The sequence below is a fragment of the Protobothrops mucrosquamatus genome, unplaced genomic scaffold (genome assembly GCF_001527695.2).
Source record: "Protobothrops mucrosquamatus isolate PMUCROS unplaced genomic scaffold, P.Mucros_1.0 scaffold623, whole genome shotgun sequence".
Lineage (NCBI taxonomy): Eukaryota > Metazoa > Chordata > Lepidosauria > Squamata > Viperidae > Protobothrops > Protobothrops mucrosquamatus.
In genome coordinates, this window is record NW_015386919.1 from 252,926 (window position 1) to 273,370 (window position 20,445).

A 20,445-nucleotide genomic window follows, 5' to 3' on the forward strand; every position below is an offset into this window, starting at 1 on the left:
TTAATTGAGAAGATCCTCTCCTGTGAGAAAATTATCTTTATATTTTGAGTTGATAAGATTACTTTGAAGGTTGGACACTAGAGGGCACCAGATTGCTAGCTTATAAGAAATGTTTCCCGTTTGGGTGCTAAGGGTTTTTGGAGTTATTTAAAAAGGTGTTATTGAAGAGAAACAAGCCCTATTGAAATAAAACTAAAATAGACTTTAAGATGGATTCAAAAATTACAACCCACAAGAAAGAAATGAAAAGTCCATCCTAATGGGACTTGATGATTTAAAAACAACAAAAAAAGTTTTCAAATAATAAATCAAGACTCATGTAGATTATTTTCTTATATTGGATCACAATATATCATCTGGCAAAGATGACAAAAAATTTGACAGCAGAGACAAAGAAACTGGGAAAAGAAATGTTAGAATTTTCTTTGTGGGACTGAACATTACTGGGAGAAAGAAAAAAATACAAAATTGTGTTATGTGATCACAGTAAAAATAAGGATTGGCTTACGGGTGCCTAATGATTTTTTGACGGGGATTGGATGATAATAGTTATTTGTGATAATGTACTGAATTGATTTTTACATCTCATATTGTTATTGTTGATAATATATATATATATATATATAATTGGTTACTATGTCTGGTGACATCTAATTTTTTTTATTGGGATTGGATGATGATGGTTACTTTTGTTAATGTTTATTTTATTGGGACTGGACTTTGATCATTTGAAGAAAAGGACTAGGAGGAATTTGTTTTAATGGAAATGGAGATATAAATACTTTAGCTGTTATTTCCTATAACGCTTCCTGGATTTGTGCTGATTAATAAGGAGAGCTGAACATCTAGAGATGGGATTATAGTAAATGAGATCAGGTATGGAATGGAGAAGTGTTTGGTTGTATTTTGAGAGACAGTGATAAGTGGTTGACTACCCTTGCTTGGAATGAAAGGGAAAGTTTCTTCTATAATTTAATTTTTTTTCTCTATATTTTTAATTTTTTAAAGAAATAAACAATATATTTCTGTACTTTACTGTAGCTTTAATATAACATATTTGCTTAATATTATCCTCAATAAAATTATTAAAAATAAAACCAATTGTCATAGCTAAACAATGACATATATAATGGAATGTATATAATAGAAAAGAAAAAAACAGTGTGGTTATTGTCACACTGGCTACCATTCCAAAAAGTCTTGGATGGCACTTAAAAAATCTGCATATTGATGAGAAATTAAAAACTATGTAAAAATTAATACAGGATATGGATTGTTTATGAAAGTTGAATGTAATTAAGATATGTATAAGCTAAACATTTATTGATAAATGTAATAAGGATGTTTTTATTGAGTTGATATAATTAGAAATGTACTAGTTTGAATACGAGACAGTAAATGTTAAGGGAAAAAGAGAAGAAATAACTGATGTTGTAACCTGAGATTTGCACTAAAGATTTTGTTATTGAACTATTGATTAACCCAGTCACCACGTTGCTTTTTAAATACTCATATGTAAAATTGGAAAATTAATAAAATATTATATATTTAAAAAATCTGCATATTGATAAAAATTCCATCCGCCAATTTAAAAAGGCCACACTGCACATACACTACACTAATACAATAATAATAATCTATACAGTATATAATGATATATTACATTTGTTGAAATGGTATAGGGTTTCCTGCCTGAGCAGGGGGTTGGACTAGATGACCTCCAAGGTCCCTTCCAACATCATCATCATCATCATCATCATTATTATTATTATTATTATTATTATTATTATTATTATTATTATTATTATTATTGAAAAACTATTTCCAAGCATACAAAGCCTTCTCATACCAATAACATCTATTTTCACTGAAAAGGAAGCTTCTCCAGCACGATTATAAGACACACACTCCCATGTTCCTGCATCATAGACCCGAACTACTTCAAAAATGAAGGAGTGGAAGCCTTTTTCTGATACTATCATTTTATGAAAATCATCCGGGTGGATAAGTCTTCCATTTAGGTACCATGCCACATCCGGGATTGGTAGCCCACTGACCTACAAAGGGAAAGAGAAGGAATTGAGGGGAAGTTTAATGTCCAATGGCAAATCTATATAGAAGCACGCCATTATTTCTTATTTTATAGTGCCATTTTATTCACACAATTCTCCAAGTATTAGGAGTATTAGGCTAAGATCCAGTAAGCCTGGTGGGTAACTCTGAATTTGGTGGAAATCAAATAGAACATTCATGACTTTAGCTTCAAGTTAGTCTGAGCAACCTTATCAGAAAAGAAACAAATTTGGTGGAAATCAAATCAAACATTACTTTAGCTTCAAAGTTAATCTGAGCAACCTTATCAGAAAAGAAAAAAAATGGAAGTTGCACATCAGTATTTGGAACTGCCTACACACCATGTGGCACTCATGCTGTTTGATAAAGCTTCTTATTTGTTTAACTTTATGTATATGTGATCAGCTGAGGAGATGACATCACAGCCTATTTTATGGCCACATTTTTGGCTAGTTCACCAAAAAACCCCAAAAGGTTTTATACAGTAGTTGAACTAAATGTTTCTGAGAAAAAAAAATAAACCTACATTTCTGGCAATTCATACATGATTATCTGCCCGTATATTCCAGGGCCCATCAGCAAAACTAGTGCCTTCCAGATTTAACTGTCATCATGATGGAAGTCCAATACATGTAGGATACCAAGTAGGAAAAAGACTGAGCCAGCAAGAAGAGAGGTAGAACTGTTAGTCAAACCACCACTTTGTTTATATGGTTTATATCATAGAGATTTGGACTTTTTTTATAAAACAAGATTGCTATAGGCTTGGTAGCAGACCCCCTCCCCAATAAACAAACAAACAAATAAATAAATAAATTCTACACTATTGGAAGCTTCTGATGTGCATATATGGCAGACTACAATGCTTTGGAAATAGGAGAAGATCATGGTGCTTCAACATACATACACCAAAATTGTGCGTTATAAACACCTATTTTGCAGTTGCATTAATGTGGTAATACATGAAGCAGCTTTAACACATTGACAGTGTATGACTACAAAAAAGGAGGTACACAACTAAGTGGATAAGCTGACTTTTGTGGTTTCAGTGCAAATGGCTGAAATTAGGCAAAGTAACTGAAATTCTTTAAAATTGAAAGTTTGCCAATTTGAGCTTCTAGTGCTTAAATAAAAAATGGAAAAAGCAGCAGAAAAACATAGAATGGTTTCTTTTTTTACATAAAAAGAACTGGTCTACTGTGTGATATATTGAAATGTAAATATAGTACTATCTGTATGAAATTAACTGTACGGCCAAAATTAGGACAAAAAGAGCAATGTGTTAAGCCAGTGATGGCGAACCTTTTAGAGGCCGAGTGCCCAAATTGCAACCCAAAACCCACTTATTTATTGCTGGGTGCCAGGTGGGCATGGCCCACTAGGTGGGCGTGGCTGTGGTGGTCATGGCAGACTGGGTGGGTGTGGCCAAGATGGGCGTGGTCACCTTGATGTTGCTCATGGGGAGAGACGCCTGTGGGGGCTGGGCAGGGTTGGGGGAGATCCAGGGGGTTTCTGGCAGGTGGGGTGGTGGGCAGGAAGCTTGTCCTGCGAGGTGAGGCGAGGCAGGGCGGGGGTGCCATTGTTGCAGGGCAAGGCAAGGCAAGGCAGGGGCTGGGGCAGCTGCTCCCTGACACTATCGGCCCCCGCACACAGAGGCCAGCGAGTGAATGGGGGCCGACAGTGTTCATCAGCAGCCACAGCCTGCCGGCCCCTCAACCGGTGCACTCTGGGGCTCCACAGCCCGCCGCCAGCAGTTCAGAGAAGCCACCTCTGAGCTGGATGGCTGGCTGACAGCTGAGGAGGCGATGCAGTGGGTCGTGCCTGGGAAAAGGAGAGCATGCGAGGCAGGAGGGATGGGCGGGGGGGAGGGAAACCAGCCGTGCTGGGATGCATCCGGCCACATGGGACCTTGACGAGTTAGCGGGCAGCTGGTTAAAGAGGAACAGTTGCCATCTCTGGGGCATGGTGCGTGTGCCCACAGAGAGGGCTCTGAGTGCCGCCTCTGGCACGCGTGCCACAGGTTCGCCACAACTGTGTTAAGCATACAAGACTAGGCCAGAATATATCTGTCACACGAATTGCCCTGTTATAATCGCCACTATAATGCCTGTAGATTGGAGATCCTTTCAAATTTCTTATCCACCAGCAAATAAGGCTATATAGTAAAATAAAGGAATATTGGTAGAATACTACTCAAATCTAAGGGCTATCTGCAGTGAAAGTCACTAACTTCAAAATGGTGGGTGCAATCCTTTTGGTCACCGGCAAAAACATATTTTTATCTTGTGTTTCATACACTGCATGCATGTAAAAAGGGTAGAGCTCCACTCATCCAGTCACAACCACCATTATGAAGCCAGTGATTGTTGCTGTGGACCCCACTGCCAACTGTCCACAATATTACAACTAAACCCTACTCACAACAGAAGATTCTGATTCAAGTGTCATACAGCTACAATATTAAAAAAAGAATGCTTGTGACAATGGATGATTAACCTGCTCAAGAAAGCTTTTGGCCCTTATCCTAAATCGCTCTTACTAAAATTCTATAATTAACCTATGGAATCTGGTTCCAGAAGATCTGAGGGTCAATGGTTTTAGACAGCTTCAAAGAGAGATTATGCAGTTTCAGGGAGAATGGAGAGATGCTTAATCTGCTTTCTTAGTATCAGATGCCTGGGAAAAATACAGGATCTTCACGTTCCAAATGTGACCTTTGAAGACCCATCTATTTTTAATCCTGCTTGAAAGAGAGTTCTGGATTCCCAAAATTTTAAACTAGCAAAAAAATTATTTTAAAAAAATTCCACTATTAATTGTGTCTCAAAAACACTGGAAAGAATGCATTTATTACCTTAAAATCAAGCCTACAGAATCTTCCTTCTTCAACTGTTACATCTTCAGGCACTTGCACGAAACGTGGTGGAAAAAATTTCTCCTGAATTGAGCCTTGATCATTTTTTTCTCCTCTTGAAGATGGCCTATTCCTATATTACAAATGAAACAGGCAATAAAAATGATTTCTCAATACGTTTCCTTTCTCAACCACCTTAAGCCACCCAACCTGCAAGGTTAGCTCCACTGCATAACAACTAAATTATCATCTTTTCAGAATGAAACTATATTTCTAGGTTTGCCCCTTCCCTAAGAAAACTACTGGAATTTGTGCCTATTTCACAGATGAAAGCTCCTAGGCTTATGGTATTACAGTGCCCTAATATTTCCCATAAGTCAAACCAACTATAATTTATTCTAAGAATTTGTCATCTTCTAAATATCCAAATGATCTGAATCACAACTTTTATCCTGTATCCTAAATCTCATAATCCAACAGTGGCCAACCCTTTTTAGTACATTCAGCTTTTTTTTGTAATTCATTCACTGTTCAGCTTAGTATAGCAGAACTAGTGTTTCACACAAAATATTTTCCTGCTTGCATAAAATATGGCATCATAAAACATACCCACAGACAGTACCTTACGTGCTGAGGAGGAACTTGCAGCCGTACACTTTCCATGTTTTGCTGTTGAAAACAAAACGAGGTGAGTGATCATTACATTATGGTTACAGAATTCTGTAAAAAGGTCATAAACTGCAAATCTTCAGTTACTTAAACTTGCCAGGCAACTAATAATGTAATCACAGGCACTTTTTTTTAATAGCATATAGAATTACAATCTTTGGTACCAGCATTTCACTTTTATTTTAACACAGGAAGAACCTCAATTGTTATTCTTGTGAATATGGTGGGAGGGTTTCAGAGTGCTCATGTGGTATTTGTGGGCTTCCCCCAGCCACTCTTAAGACAAAACATTGGACTCCTTGTCCTTCTCAGGAGAAACACATGTGCCTATAGAATGATAAGTTTTTTTTCATGGTGCACAGTACTTTGAGAAACATATAGTCTTTGTTAGAAAAGAGAGGCTATTAAGTCACTAAAATAAGGCCTAGGGACATACTGTCCTTCAGGAGTGCAGGAATAGCAGTTGAGTCATTTTAATAGAATATTGGCAAGAGCACAGAGTTGTACATGCTCACAAAAGGGTTCCAATAGCAATTAACACATCCTAAATTGGAAAATATTTTCCTTGTTAGATCACAGCTACCTGAGCTTTGACAAAATATCGCACAACATGAAATGGCTATGTAACCTTTAAAAAAAAAACTTTTTTAGCTTAAAATATCTTCACCGTGATATTATTTTAATATTCTGTTTCTGAAACAAATTTTGAAGAAATTCAAAGTATAACTTAGGTACAATAATATTCTTGCCATTTTAGTGATGACCAGAACAGCTAGATGTAGGTAGTGCAATTCAAACAGTTCTAGGAATGTGCCCATCCAACATAGTAGAATATGAGCTCTGTGACAAATTTTAAACATCTGCTGGCTATATTTTGGAATGCTGATTTTTGCAGTGCATTAATATCTCAGACTAACTTCATCAAGCCTTTCGTATGAATTGTAGCATATGTTTGCCCTTCAATTGGCTATGGTCTGATGAGATACTATCAACTTTGAAATAATAATAATCCAGAGGCTGAATAAGCCCCAGAAGCAACAGTTAGGTAAAGGAATACCTTTTTAATGCAATATTTTGTTGTCCTTGCTTTGCTGATCAATTTTTTCCTTACTACACCGTCTTCAAATTTGCTATATAAATTAAGGTGACAAATACTACGTATCTGAAAGCTAACCACCGTCACTCTAATTTCATGGGGCAAATGCATGGCCTCCGTCAGCTTTTTCATCTATTTGTATGATTTATTTGTATGATTTTATCGTTCTGATTTATATAGGACATGCTTAGCCCCTGTGACTGCTTGGTTGCTCCCAACCTTAGCCTTACGCTTCCTGAGCCCCTGACTTTATGACTCCATGCCTTTTTGGTCTATTCTCCCCCTATTTACCCCACTTTTGCCTCTCAACTCTGAAAGGGTACTAATAAGGTAACTGAAGCAATAGTGTAATGATGAAAATAAAACACATTGCTATGAAGAAGTGCAGGTTCCTGTAAATCCCTCAGTTTCTGTGTTTGATTTGTATACTCTTAAGAATGGACAAATTAAAGAAACTAGACAGGGGACAATTAAACAATAGTAAAACCAACAACCAATAGTTTATATGATTATATTTTATTTTTATGAGGTACTCTGAATATTAAAATATCAAAAGAATTATTTCATTTGTACTTGATTGAAGAGAGTTTGGCATGGTGGTTAGGGCACTAGACTAGAAACCAGGAGACCAGGAATTCTAGCCCCATCTTAGGCTAGTCAGCCAGCCAGCTGACCTTGGGCCAGTCATTCAGCTTTATCCACTTCCAAAATCTTGCCAAGAAAATTGCAGGGATTTTTCCCGGTAATGGCTAGGAGTCAAGACTGACTTGAAAGCATCAAAAGAGGGCAAAAAGGGCAAAGCTATAATACGCCTCTTCCCTCCTTGTAGGCCATTGTAGGCCATTTGATCTTCTGTCTTTTTTTCCTCCTCCCTCCCTCCCGATAGCTTTTGCTGATCCCAAATTCAATTACAGTATTTCCAGCCTGCCTGCCTGTCCTTCAATTTAAGGGTGATGGACATGTGGCAGCTAAGAGCAGGTGGAGACACAAATGTGCCGAGATGGGGGAGAAAGGGGAGGGGGATATGCCGCACTTGAAAGCATCCACTTTTCTTCAGGCGTCACTGATGACTTTGCCTTCCCTCCCATTCTTCCAACTGCACAAAGCATGTATCTGGAATAAACATTTTGAGTTCATGGTCTAAGCCAGGGGTAGGCAACCTTGACTCTTTTATGACTTGTGGACTTCAACTCCCAGAATTCCTGAGCCAGCTGTGCTGGCTCAGGAATTCTGGGAGTTGAAGTCCACAAGTCATAAAAGAGCCAAGGTTGCCTACCCCTGGTCTAAGCAAAACACATTTTACATTTTCATATGTTTTGGGCACAAACCACAGTAAAAAGCAGTTCCACACATGGAACAATTTATGTGTGGAAAGTTTTGTGCATTAAGTAACAATAAGCTGTAACAGAACAGTTCAGGATCAGTAGAGACAATGGCTTTTTTCTCCCATCATTCTATCCCTCAGACAACCTGGAGACAAATCCCACCTCATCCATGTTTTACCTGAGTTTCATTTTATTTTAGCCCAATATATGAACTTAGGCATTGTGGCTTATGAACAGTGTAAATTGTATTATGGGTGAACTTGGCGACCATGACTTGTTCAACAAACCATGATGTGGCGTGCTCTGTGAAACGAGCCACTATCTTTCCATTCAACATTTGGTAGCTGGCTTTGTTTCAAATACAGGTAGTTTTTGACTTATAAACATTTGTTTAGTGAGTGTTCAAAGTTACAATGGCACTGAAAGACGTTACTAATGACTGTTTTTCACATAACCACTGCAGCATCCCCACAATCACGTCATCAAAATTTGGGTGCTTGGCAACTGGCATGTGTTTATGACAACTGAACTGTCCTGGGGTCGTGTGATCACCATCTGTAATCTTCTGAGCTGGCTTCTGACAAGCAAAATCAATGGGGAAACCATCCCGGGATTCTCTTAAAAACTGCAGCGATTCACTTAACAGCTGTGGCAAAAAAAGGTTGTAAAATGGGGCACAATTCAGTTAAGAAATGTCTTCCTTGGCAATGGAAATTCGGGGCTCCATTGTGGTTGTAAGTTGAGGACTTACATTATTGCATTCAGGAAAACGTCTGCTACATTTGTATGATTATGGGGAACAGTTTGGATTTCAGTTCAGTTTTTGGGTGAATAGGGAAAAAAAATTAAGACTTACTTGTGTGTCCTGTGCATTTTGTTCATTCTGTGGTACAAACATAGATGCAGCATTCTCTGGCCCAAGTAACCTGCGAGCCATTCTTTCTTCGTAGCTTAAACGCTTATTAAAAGGAAAGTGAATATGAACATTAGAAAAAAAATCAGTGAATGCTTAAATTTCCATTCCATATAACAGAGCTCACTATAAGATGACCTGGGAATTATTTTTCTTTGATAAGAGCAGGACAAACAATTGTTTTAATCATTATTGTTACAGATGTGAGAGCAGCATACTTTTACTACAGGAATTCTCTAACTGGGTAGAAGCTAAATCTTCATAAAGCAACCCAAAGGAAAAAGAAGACTATCTACAGGATGTTTTTATAGGACACTGTGGGTGATTTGAGGTGAGAGCTTTGTGTTTTTTTAGCCATTCAACAGGATCCTTTACTGCCTTATTGCTATTATAAATAACTCATAGCATGTGTATATGTGTGTTATGTATATGTATAGATATATACTTTCTTTTGAGAGCAGGCAACAGAATTTCATTTTTAATATGGGCCACTGTGCTCATAGTAAAAAATGACAATAAAGGTTATCTTATCTAAACCAAAGGAAAAATCCTGGGGGAAAAGGACATTTAGCTGATAAATAAATTGTTTCTAGACTGAATGACAACATGTGGAAGCAATGAGAGGTCAATAAAATTTTAATTTTGTCTGTAAACTATTACTCTTCCAGAGGCTGATCTAAAGGAAAGGGAATTTGTACCAGGCCTTTATTCTTCTACAATTGGCACAACATACTTATGCTCCAGCAAAGGCACATGTACAGACTATACAAAAAGAACAAAGGCCAGTTAGAGAAAAGCCATGGAAGATATTTCAATGTATGATCATAGCAACAAGATTACTGTATATTCAGAGATGGAAAGATTCAACACTAGTCATTATGGAGGAAAGGTTGTGAAGTTGACAGATTTTGCTGATAATGGATAAATCAATAAATCTTTGGTTAGAGAAAGGACTTATCTACATTTATTGCTGATTAGAAGCCTCAGATGGACTTTTTGTGTAAAAAAAAAATATATGAACTTGTGGTTTTATTAGATAGGAGAAATTATCAAAAGAAGAGTAATAAAGTGTAAGTTTGGAGAGAGAGGTTAAAATATATTTGTACTTATAACTGCTATGCTGTGAAGAATACTGGAGGTACTATTTTATACTTCTTTCTTTTCTATTTTTCTGTAACATTTTTCCTTTTATTGCACCTTTTGATTTTGCTTCTTTTTACTTTCTATTAGGTCGTGTTAGCTTTTATCTTTTGGTTTAAACATTTTAATAACAATTATGCATAAAAAGCAGAGGAGCACTCTTCCTTTCTTGCCCCTCCTCCCCTACAGCAAATAGTTGTGACAGCCAGAGTTCCTCTAAAAGTAGGTAACAAATGGTAATTATTTATTATTATTATTATTTATTATTATTTATTAAATTTATATACCGCCCTATCTCCCTTGCGGGACTCAGGGCAGTGAACAGGCGATACTAAAAACCACGAATAAATAAATAATTTCTGTTTTAAAATCGAATTGAATAATAGGCCTGTTCTAAAAACACACCCATACAAAACCCCCCACTGAAACACAATCGAAACTACGCCAGGCCGGCCGCACGGAATAGATGGGCCTTCAGGGCTCGGCGAAAAATTGTTAACATGACAGGGACAAAACTATTAAATGTGCAGAAGGTAATAATCAATGATGCTGAATATTTCTGTCTTGGCTCAACTTCTCCTTTTTAACACAATACCACCCACATCACCAAAAGAAATTATGTATTTCTCTGCTCTGAAAAGAGACTGCAACCATCTATTGTAAGCCAAGATATCACACCTCAGTGACATGCAGGATACGCAACTCAATCAGTGGAACCTACGGCCACACTTTGATTAAGGATATTGTATTACTACATCTTTTTCTATGAAAAAAGGTCATACAGTATGGGTATCTTATTGATAGCTGCCTCTCATTCTTCCACCCAGGGAAACAGTAATAAACTCCCTGTACACTTAGAAAACCCCCTCCTCTGTTTTGGAGCCCATTCCACAAGCAAACTGACATGATCTCATGCACTTTGCCTTTGACCTCCTTATTAAAAAAAACAAAACACTAATTCAGGTTTTGGAGTTGTTAGGGATGGTGGTCTTTCAGTTGTTTAGAAGCGGTTGCATGTTGCTAAAACCATGTTACAGAAATACATGTGTCACTTTATGTACCAAGAGTATTTTCATACGGTGATTTCTCAGTTTTCCATATTCAGCAGCTAAGCCAGTTTATATTCAGCTCAGTTGCAGCCTATTTGGGTATACAATAAAACTGAATTTGTGACAGTGCTTGGTTTACCCCACTTCCCAGACTTCAGTTACCCAAACACGTTTATCTCAAAAATCCAAAGGGCTTAATAGATTTTCAGTGACAACCCCCCCCCCCCAAACTACTACATTCTTTCCAATACGGTCAAGCAGATGCACCCAACATTAAGACAGGATACGAATGGGGCAACGGTACTGCAAGCATTTTCCTTTATTTTTCTTTGGTCTGCAATGGGGATGGGTGGGGGTGAAGAGAGGATTTTTGTACAGTGGGACTTGTAGCAGTTTGGATGGGGCAAGATTCAACTACACGCTTTGCTTAATTTCGGCCTGTATGTAAAATGATCTGCAAGATTCAACTACACGCTTTGCTTAATTTCGGCCTGTATGTAAAATGATCCTAGCTACTATTTGTGGCTTAAGGATTAGTATGTTGAGTGAACCCAGCTTATTGTAATTAAATAAACCATAGTTAATTAAATATTTGCTTAGTATAGTACTAAACCGAATCACAATTCCAGAGAGGTTAGGAAAGTAACTCTCCTAAGCTGATAATTGTTATCTAACGAATGAATAAAACATTACATTAACTTCCCATATCTACACTTATGTAAAAAAAACATTAAACTCCCTTGGCCTAGATCTAGTCTTGACAACACATGAACAGGAACCTAGGAAAACCTAATCTGTTATAGTTTCATTCATAATGAAACATGAAAGATGGACAGAGTGCAACAGCATTCTTTAGATCAGGGGTGTCAAACTGCCGGCCCGCGGGCCTGACGCGTCACGAGGAAACCGCGCCCACCCCATTGCCGGCAATGGGGAAAAAGCTCCGATACGTTGTACGACGTCCCATGACATCACAAGTCTGACATGTGTGCTTTAGATGGATAAGAGTAACATGAATTATACATATAAACAGCACAGAGTTGCTGCCATTTTCTGTCACTCTAGAATCTTATTCTATTTTCTGGGTGTCCTTGTCACATTATATATCTTTTCTCCCACTTCCTCTCTACCCTGAAAAACAGGGTAATGGTGTCAGAACACCTATCTAAATTATTGTGTCATAATAAAGAGAAAATGGCGGCATACAATACATGGTGGTGCTTTTCAGCTTTACTCCTATGTTATTTGTAATTAATTGTCCCCTATTTCTTTTCATAACTGGCCGATCAGAAGGGATTCATTCTTATCACAAGTAGGAACTGATTTCTTGGAAATGTTTTTCCCCTTGGGTGATGTCCAAATATAAATCCCAGACCTATTATCGATAAGTGGCATTTGATCAAGATGTAAGTACTGGTAAGCCAAGAAATAATTCATGCCAAGGTGCCTGAATAAGAACTTATGTTCTAATACTGCCAGAGTTCAACACTCTCTGAAGGACAGAAATCCAGAATTATCCAATTCTGAACTCAGTATAGACAATATTAACATACTGCTCAAATAATCCTGAGAGTGGTCATCTTGTTATGCACTGAAGTAGCCATTTCAACATACAGATGTCTTGTAAATGCATATATTTCAGAATTGGGTTTTAGCTTAGTTAATTAGTATATGGAAGCAAGGAAAAGAAATTCAGAGTAATTCAGCTTAACTAGTAATTTCCTAGCCTCCCTTTTATATGTATTCTCTATACATTGTCTTACTTGGTTCCCGTTATGCAGAAGGTTATCTTTACATCGCAGTTTCCTTTCCAAGTCTTGAATGAGGGCGTCTTTCGTTCCTTGTATCTCTCTGTCAGAAGTCTTTGGTACTTGTTTAAGGCTATCAGTTTGCGGGCTGTACATAGGCTTTGAATAACTGCTAATTAAAGGAAAAGAAGGGTGATCTTGTAATTATTAAATAGAGCTGAATATAAAAGACATACTATTGAAGATAACTCTATTTTAAGTTTATATTGTAGCTGATGTGTAAGGAAAAACCCATCAGTGCCATGTGTATAGAGTCTGCTATATGCTACATATCATATAAAATTAAAAATTTGGCCCTAGAAGAGGAGAAACATACATAATTATTAAACTGTAAAATCCTAACTGACCAACTAAAAATTTTCTGTGGGATCTTTCAATTGAGGTTATAAAATATAAAGTATGAGAAACGAAGTGTGGTGTTTCATTGGAATTACTAATGTTCAATCATTTTTCTGCTTTTGAGGACCAAGAACAATCCTTTAAGGAAAAAATCAAAACAGATGTTTGTTTATAATTCTTGCTGCTAAATAACAAATGATTTTCCTTTCCCCTTTATAAAATCTGCTCTTCTGAGAGTGGGTGAAGAAATCTAAAGTAAATCAATAAGGTAGGGCAGCTGTGAGAATCACTACCTCCAAAGCTTATTTTGCTTGAACTACTCCCAGAATGCCTTAATATATAGCAACTACTAGAAGCAGAATCTTTCTACTTGATTCTAACCTTTTCAAACCATGCGCGTCAGGGAAAAACTGTGCTCTCAAATCTTCATCACTTATTCAATATTCTAGTTTATATACAAAAATTAAGCATTACATAATCTATATTCATATTAAGCCTTAATGATGCTAGCAATTTTAGTTCATTTTTTATTAGCAATTAATTTGCCTTTAAACACCTATAGTGTATCATTAGCAATTGTTAATAATACACTATAGTTGTGTAAAAGCAAATTGTTAACAAATTACTATTAACAGAAGCTTGATATTTGTTTGCTATTTTGTAATGTTAAATCTCTCGTGATGTCTTATTTACTTATTATCAATTCCTGTATCAAGTTAATTATCTCTCGCTTATTGTCATCGGGTTTAATTCCAGGTAAGATCATGATTCCACCTTCTAGATTAATTAGGGTTTCTTGCCTCATAAGATGATTTTTAAAATTTTTAACTGAAATGTAACTATTTTATTTAAAAATGTTTTTATTTTTGCGTCACAGGATGTTGAAAGCAAAGAATGGCTAAATGTTTAATATTTCATAATAGAATTTAGTTTTTAATGTATTATGGTAGGTAGTTCAGAAATATATAATCATTGTATGCAAATTTGCTAAACAAGACTATAGCTGGCACTGCTATTCCCTAGTTTACTTTATTGATCCCATTAATACTAGGAAAAATTCTTCATTCTCTTGAACTTAGTGCCTTCAGATTTTTATGCAGAATGTGGATACCAGTTCTTTGTATGCATAAAGATTTGTGTGGGTAACACCTGAATGTTTTGTGCTCTATGAGAAATCAGAGCTGTCAAAAAACTGTATACCAATACAATATTTACCTAGCTTTTTTCAATAAAGCTTTTAACATTTACAACATTCTAAAAAAAAGAAACACCTTTTCTTTTTCCATTTTTTTCAGGGTAAGATTCATTATACAGTTGCAAAAGTATAATGTAGAAGAGGTAGGATCTAGCCTTCACTGATATGAGATGTATTTTCCATTCAGGGCTGGATTATACCCAACTATGCCATTTGTTCCAGATCAGTTGCTTAGTGCCTAAATAAACAGAACTAAAGTAGGAAATGCCCTAAGGAAAAGACTAAAACTGAATCATTAAGCAGTACTGAACTGTTTCTGTCAGATGTGTTGATCACAGTTCATCCTAGCCAGAATGGCTAAAGATGACAACAGCAACTGTAAGCCAACTCATCAAATCTACACTAATGAACATACCCCCCAAAACAGTGGCAGCATTTGCACAACAACCCTACTCATAGTTACCATAATCATAGTTTGCTCAACTCAATTTTCTGGATTTACATGCTACATAGGCTGGATTTCCACAACACACAGTTAAAATGTGGTTGACTAGTCTTGTACACTGCACAAATACATCTAGTGACACATGTAAAACCTTTCACAGTAAATAGTGTTTACACTCCCAAATAAGAATTCTTAAATTATTTGATGGAATTGTAATAAAGCTATGTATTATACCTAGGATAAAAACATAGGATTGTGTAAATCAACAATAATTAAATGAACTGAAACAAAACTAAAAAAAATGAACATTTGTCTCAATCTGTTAATTTTATCCTGAGATAAATCCTTAATAGATTTAGTTTTTAATATGTCAACTAAACTAATGCATCATTTTTCCAGAATTAGATTTCATTTTCAGGGCTTGTTTAAACAGGATGGAATCCTGCCTTTACTTTTATTTTTCAACCATCACTGCTTATACATAAAACTTGGGAAACCTCCGTGCATTTTGCAAAAGTTGGCATCTGGAACAAAACAGATCTTGCACAATTAACAGTGCTTATAGTTTCCATTCCTGAGTTTCCCCTTCTAATTCCCATCTCTGCATTCAACACTTACATGCAGCATAGCTCACTCGCAACAGGAACACAGCATTTAGGTTTTCATGAATGCACCTACACACAGTTCAAGGCAAGGGAAAGAGCATACTTACTTTGAGTCCACCGAGGAAGGACCTTGGCTATTATTATAATCAAAGTGAGAGGGCAACACAGAACAAAGGAATGCTGCAGGGGACTGGTTATGCATGGATGAAATTCTCTGCCCAGATGATGAGCTAGCAGGAGACTGTACAGATGCGGGTGTTACGGGAAATGAAGCGCTATATGAAGGCGAAGAGAGTGAGATTGGCGAGCTCAGCGATGAAGAGGAAGTAAATTTCTTCTCATTAGAATTACAAGGCTGGATTAAAATGGAAGACTGCTTGGTTTGCCTGCTCAGATGTGCAGCAGAGGTCTCTGATCCTGGAGGCTGTGGTTTCCCTTGATATGTATTTTGAGACTGGATAAAGTGTTTTGGACGCTCATAATTAAACATGCTGGGTTGGTACATAGAGGACACAGATGGGAGATTACTGACACTCATGGGGAAGCTTTCACAATTGTCCTTTGTTTTAGAAGGTGAAAATAGACTTTGGGTTGGTGGTTGGAAAGAATGAGATGATAAATTTTGTGGCCTTTCTTGGCAGGGATCCTAGGTAGGACAGAATCCCTGCCTCAGCAAAGAGTAGCTGTCTTGATGAAGATAATCCCTTTAGGAAAACAATACAAATAAGAATAGAAATAAATGGGCATGCAACAAGATTATATAGACAATCAAATTAGAAGGGAACCAATGGACAAATGCTAACATTTGTTCCATTTTTCTCAGGAACAAGATTTTTTTTTACCTACAGCATCTTTGAAATTTGCATGCCTTATCTTTTTTCCCCCATAATAATTTGAACATTTTCCTCATAAACATGCTGAAATGTTCTAGGAATACTCATAGGCGCTTAAAAGTTTTGAATGTACAGAAGTTATTTTAATAAACACCATCCCCATATGCAGAATATGCAATTTATTTTTATAATGGCTTTCATTGCAATCCCCACCCTCTCCTGCGAACTGCATGGCAATTAAACATATATTAAACTCTTTCTCTGAAATCACTGGAAAGCAATACACTATTTTTGCAAATTTTAACTCTAGTTATGATTTAAAGATACAATTCACTCATCTAAGGATTCAGTGTAGACTTTACTACAACACCTTTTAATCCATGTAAAGCCTTTCTACAGTAAATAAAAATGATCGCAAGTAGATATTGAATTCTATCAGTTCATCTCACTTAAAACAACGTATTCAAATAAAAAATTATGCAGTACCAATACATTACAACAAAGACATGTTCCTTGCTTCTACTGCTAAGGTTTCATCAATCAAACAAAATTTGAGTTCCAAGTGAACAAACTCTGTTATGAACCCCAAGATCAATAGGATAATCATGTCTTTCCCCCTCTGGACTATGCTCAAATTCCTTGTAATGGAAAATATAGTTCTGTATACATATAATTCTAACTAGATCTTAGTACCAAAGTTCTGCCAAACTATATCTCAATTTTCTGACCAGCATTTATAATATTTTTGAAACTAATGAAAAACTGTATGAGGCAGATTTATAATTAAAATAAAGTACAAAGATAAAGTTCATGTAGGATATTATTTTCACTTTTTTGTCTAGACAAGCAGCATTTTACTTCAATTAGGATTAAAAAATAGAACATTTACAGATATTGTTAGCAAGAAATGTGGCTATAAGTGAAGTAATTTTAGTTACTGTGTTCACTGAATATGTTGATATATCATGATTGCTACCACATGTGCATGTCTAGACACTTTTCCATACACAAATCCCACACTTTATTTAGGTTATTGTTGGGTTGTTGCTATTATAAACTGTAAATGAATTTATATAATTATTTTTTAAAAAAATTGTTAATTTGAACAAAAAAATAATAATAGTTCAAACTGTCAGCTGTGTGCCAAATTTCTCAATGTAGCTATATGGCGCAAACTACAGTACTTTTTTAAAAAAGGGCAAAGAAACTTCCGGAAGAAGTAAATTGAGGAGAAATGGCAGTAAATAAAAGTGGCTATTCCTTCCCTTCCCACTTAAAATCCCTGCAATATCTATTTTTCCTCTACAGAATTTCATATCAGCTGTTTTGCTGCTATATATGCCTCCAGTATACTGCCTTCCTTTCATAGGAAGAGCCTAAACTAGGTTCCATGAGGTCATGCATTCCTCAGACAGATCAAATTATTCGGCTTTTTTTAAAACGTCTGATTAAAGAAGCCCTTCATTTTGACTTTTTCATACAACGCATGATAAATGTACTCATCATCAAGCGGTTAAGTATTCTTATCTTATAGTTCTAAGTTTAACCATGAAACAAAAGCAACAACTGGTGCAACCCAGAACCTTCTAGGAAAGCGCGTCTCAGACGCTAGAACAGTGTTTCTCAACCTTGACAATTTTAAGGCATGTGGACTTCAACTCCCAGAATTCCACAGCCAGCAATGCTGGCTGTGGAATTCTGGGAGTTGAAGTCCACATGCCTTAAAATTGTCAAGGTTGAGAAACACTGCGCTAGAATCAGCTTCAAGTGACCGCGAAAAAAACAGCTTGCATATTTTAATATTAACCCTCCTCTTTAAAATAAAGGTCCGCCACTACAATAGTTTCACACGAAGCTCGTAAAAAAAAAACCCCCAAAAAAACACCCCCTTCCCTTCCACCCAGTTGGAAATCTACTAAGTCCTTTACAAGAGACACCAACTTTCTAAACCTGGACCACGAAACGTCTTGTGCAACTTATTCTGAAATGCAAGATTCGGGCACGACCTGGTGCAACGACTAACGCCTTTCTTAGAAGTCCAATCTTCGGGGCCGCGGCCACTTCGACCCGACCACGCTCCTCCGTCGAGCCAAATGCCCCGCGTGAGCCTTAAACTACCATCCACGCGGGTCAGGTTCGCCAAAACTGCTGGGCTACAACTGGGGAACTTCAGTCAAATCCTCCCGGCCCCGTAGCGCACGCGCGCGCAAGCAACCCGCCACCTGCGCTCCTTTAAAGAATCAGGCCCTTCATAGTGCGCTGGGCTTTCCCTGGAAGTACAACAAGCCTAAAAGATATATTACAGCGATGCGAGCCGAACCGGGCGGGCGGGGGAGGGAGGGAGGGAGGAGAACAAAGAGGGACTTACCTGTAAGCAAAGGAAGGGATCACCTGCGGGCCTAGGAAGCGGTGTTGTGAAGGGAAACCAGCCATCCACTAACACAGACTAGAACCATAGTACCTCTCTACTTAAGTTTTAATATGAGCGCGGACAATTAGCCCTTGCCAGGGAATGACATCGGAGGCATTCGCTCCTCCAGCCACCCGGCTAAGTTGTCAAAATAAGAGCATTCCCCCCCCCTCCCTTCTCCACCCCGCCCGCCCATCCAAACTAGCGCCCGCGAGAAAGAGGCGTGCTTGGGCTGCTGGAAGGAGTGCAGAGTATTCCTTATGCTCGTGTATATTCAGGAACGCGCAGCTAAATGAGACAGACAACTCGGTAACCAAGATTGGTAACCAAGATTGTTCACCTTAAGTTCGGTGCGGTCGGCTCTTTAGGCGAAAAAAGAGGTTGCAATCGGAGTTATTCTTAAAACCTTCGGTCGGTCGCCCGCAGAAGTAGCGTGGCGGGAGGAAAACGGAATGGAATTGTCCGGATCTAACTATTAATATGCTGTAAATAAGTCATTTTCGGGCAAGGGCGGTGCACTGGCTGCTTGGGCGGAGGATCCCGTAAAAGCTATATTCCGACACATCTAGAAGTGTTGTCGCCCCTGGCAATACTGCTCTGAACACCGTTGTCGGCGGCAACAGTCGAGGGCGTTTCCCTGCCCTCCACTGGCGAAAAATGCCTGCCGCTGACTTCATTCGAGATCACGATTTTGATCCAGAAGCTTGCCCGCCACCACTTATAAGAGGTATTGCCCTGAAGGCCTCCGTACTACAAATGCCGTAGTAAGGAGTTAACTCTGCGAAGGGGAAAGTGCACGCGAAGCGGCTTTGTGGTTAGGACACAGGTGGGGAGGAACCGAGCTTATTGCACTTGCTGAGTGGCGGGAAAGCGCGAAGGAAGGAGAGAAATAAGAGTCTAGACCAGGGGTAGTGAACCTTGGCTCTTTTATGACTCGTGGACTTCAACTCCCAGAATTCCTGAGCCAGCTATGCTGGCTCAGGAATTCTGGGAGTTGAAGTCCACGAGTCATAAAAGAGCCAAGGTTGACTACCCCTGGTCTAGACTCTAGAGATATACAGTAAGCGGTAAAAAGTTGGACTCGCGTCTCTGGTAAAGTACAGCCTCTTTGAGTTGGAAATGATTTCAGGGTCACTAAAAAGAAACCACATTCTAGCTCAAGGGGACTTTGATTCTGAAGCAAACGCAAGCAGCGCTTCTATAGTGTCCTGATCAAATTTCTCTCCCCCCCCCCCCCAATTAGCCTGCTGGTGCCCCTTTTGTTCAAGTGCCCTCCTTTTTTCCTCTCTTGAAAAGAGCACAGCGAGCTGGTGGACTCAAGAAGTAGCTACCAACACGTCACAGCCGAGGAGGAAAAAAATATAGCGTCCAGTACTCTTAGACTGTTTCAGTCGTCTAGTCCACAATACGCTGCACAGTGTACAGGCCAATAGTGACTTAGGTCTATCTTACTTCAACTTATTATACTTCAGATATGTAATACTGTACTTCCCATCTGTCTAGAGCTCTCATCCAACCCAGCTTGGGGAAGGATACATTCATCCTTAGGTCCAACTTTCAAAGAGATAGCTGTGTTGAAGTACAAGAGTTTTGTGTCATCTGTTCTATAAATCATAAGTTTGCCTTTAAAATTCCTCAATACAGTTTCCATTTTTCCAACAGTATATGATACAGTACAGGTATCCTCGACT

The 20,445-nt window shown here is 37.9% G+C and overlaps 1 protein-coding gene across 4 annotated transcripts in view; it reads right to left on the minus strand.

Annotated features, from left to right (window-relative positions):
* MYOT (myotilin) overlaps nt 1-20,445 on the minus strand; it is a 51,099-nt gene that overhangs the window by 3,328 nt on the left and 27,326 nt on the right. The window contains exons 1-7 of one of the 4 annotated variants that reach the window (XM_029284465.1): nt 18,713-18,851; nt 15,619-16,215; nt 12,883-13,039; nt 8,874-8,975; nt 5,550-5,596; nt 4,928-5,060; nt 1,850-2,057 (exon numbers count right to left, since the gene is read on the minus strand). In XM_029284465.1, coding sequence (XP_029140298.1) covers nt 1,850-2,057; nt 4,928-5,060; nt 5,550-5,596; nt 8,874-8,975; nt 12,883-13,039; nt 15,619-16,049 — 1,078 coding nt within the window. In that variant the 5' untranslated portion in view covers nt 16,050-16,215; nt 18,713-18,851. Of the gene's footprint in view, nt 1-1,849; nt 2,058-4,927; nt 5,061-5,549; nt 5,597-8,873; nt 8,976-12,882; nt 13,040-15,618; nt 16,216-18,712; nt 18,852-20,445 lie in introns of those variants that run through there. The other 3 variants (XM_015817695.2, XM_015817693.2, XM_015817696.2) reach the window with 3 other exon arrangements.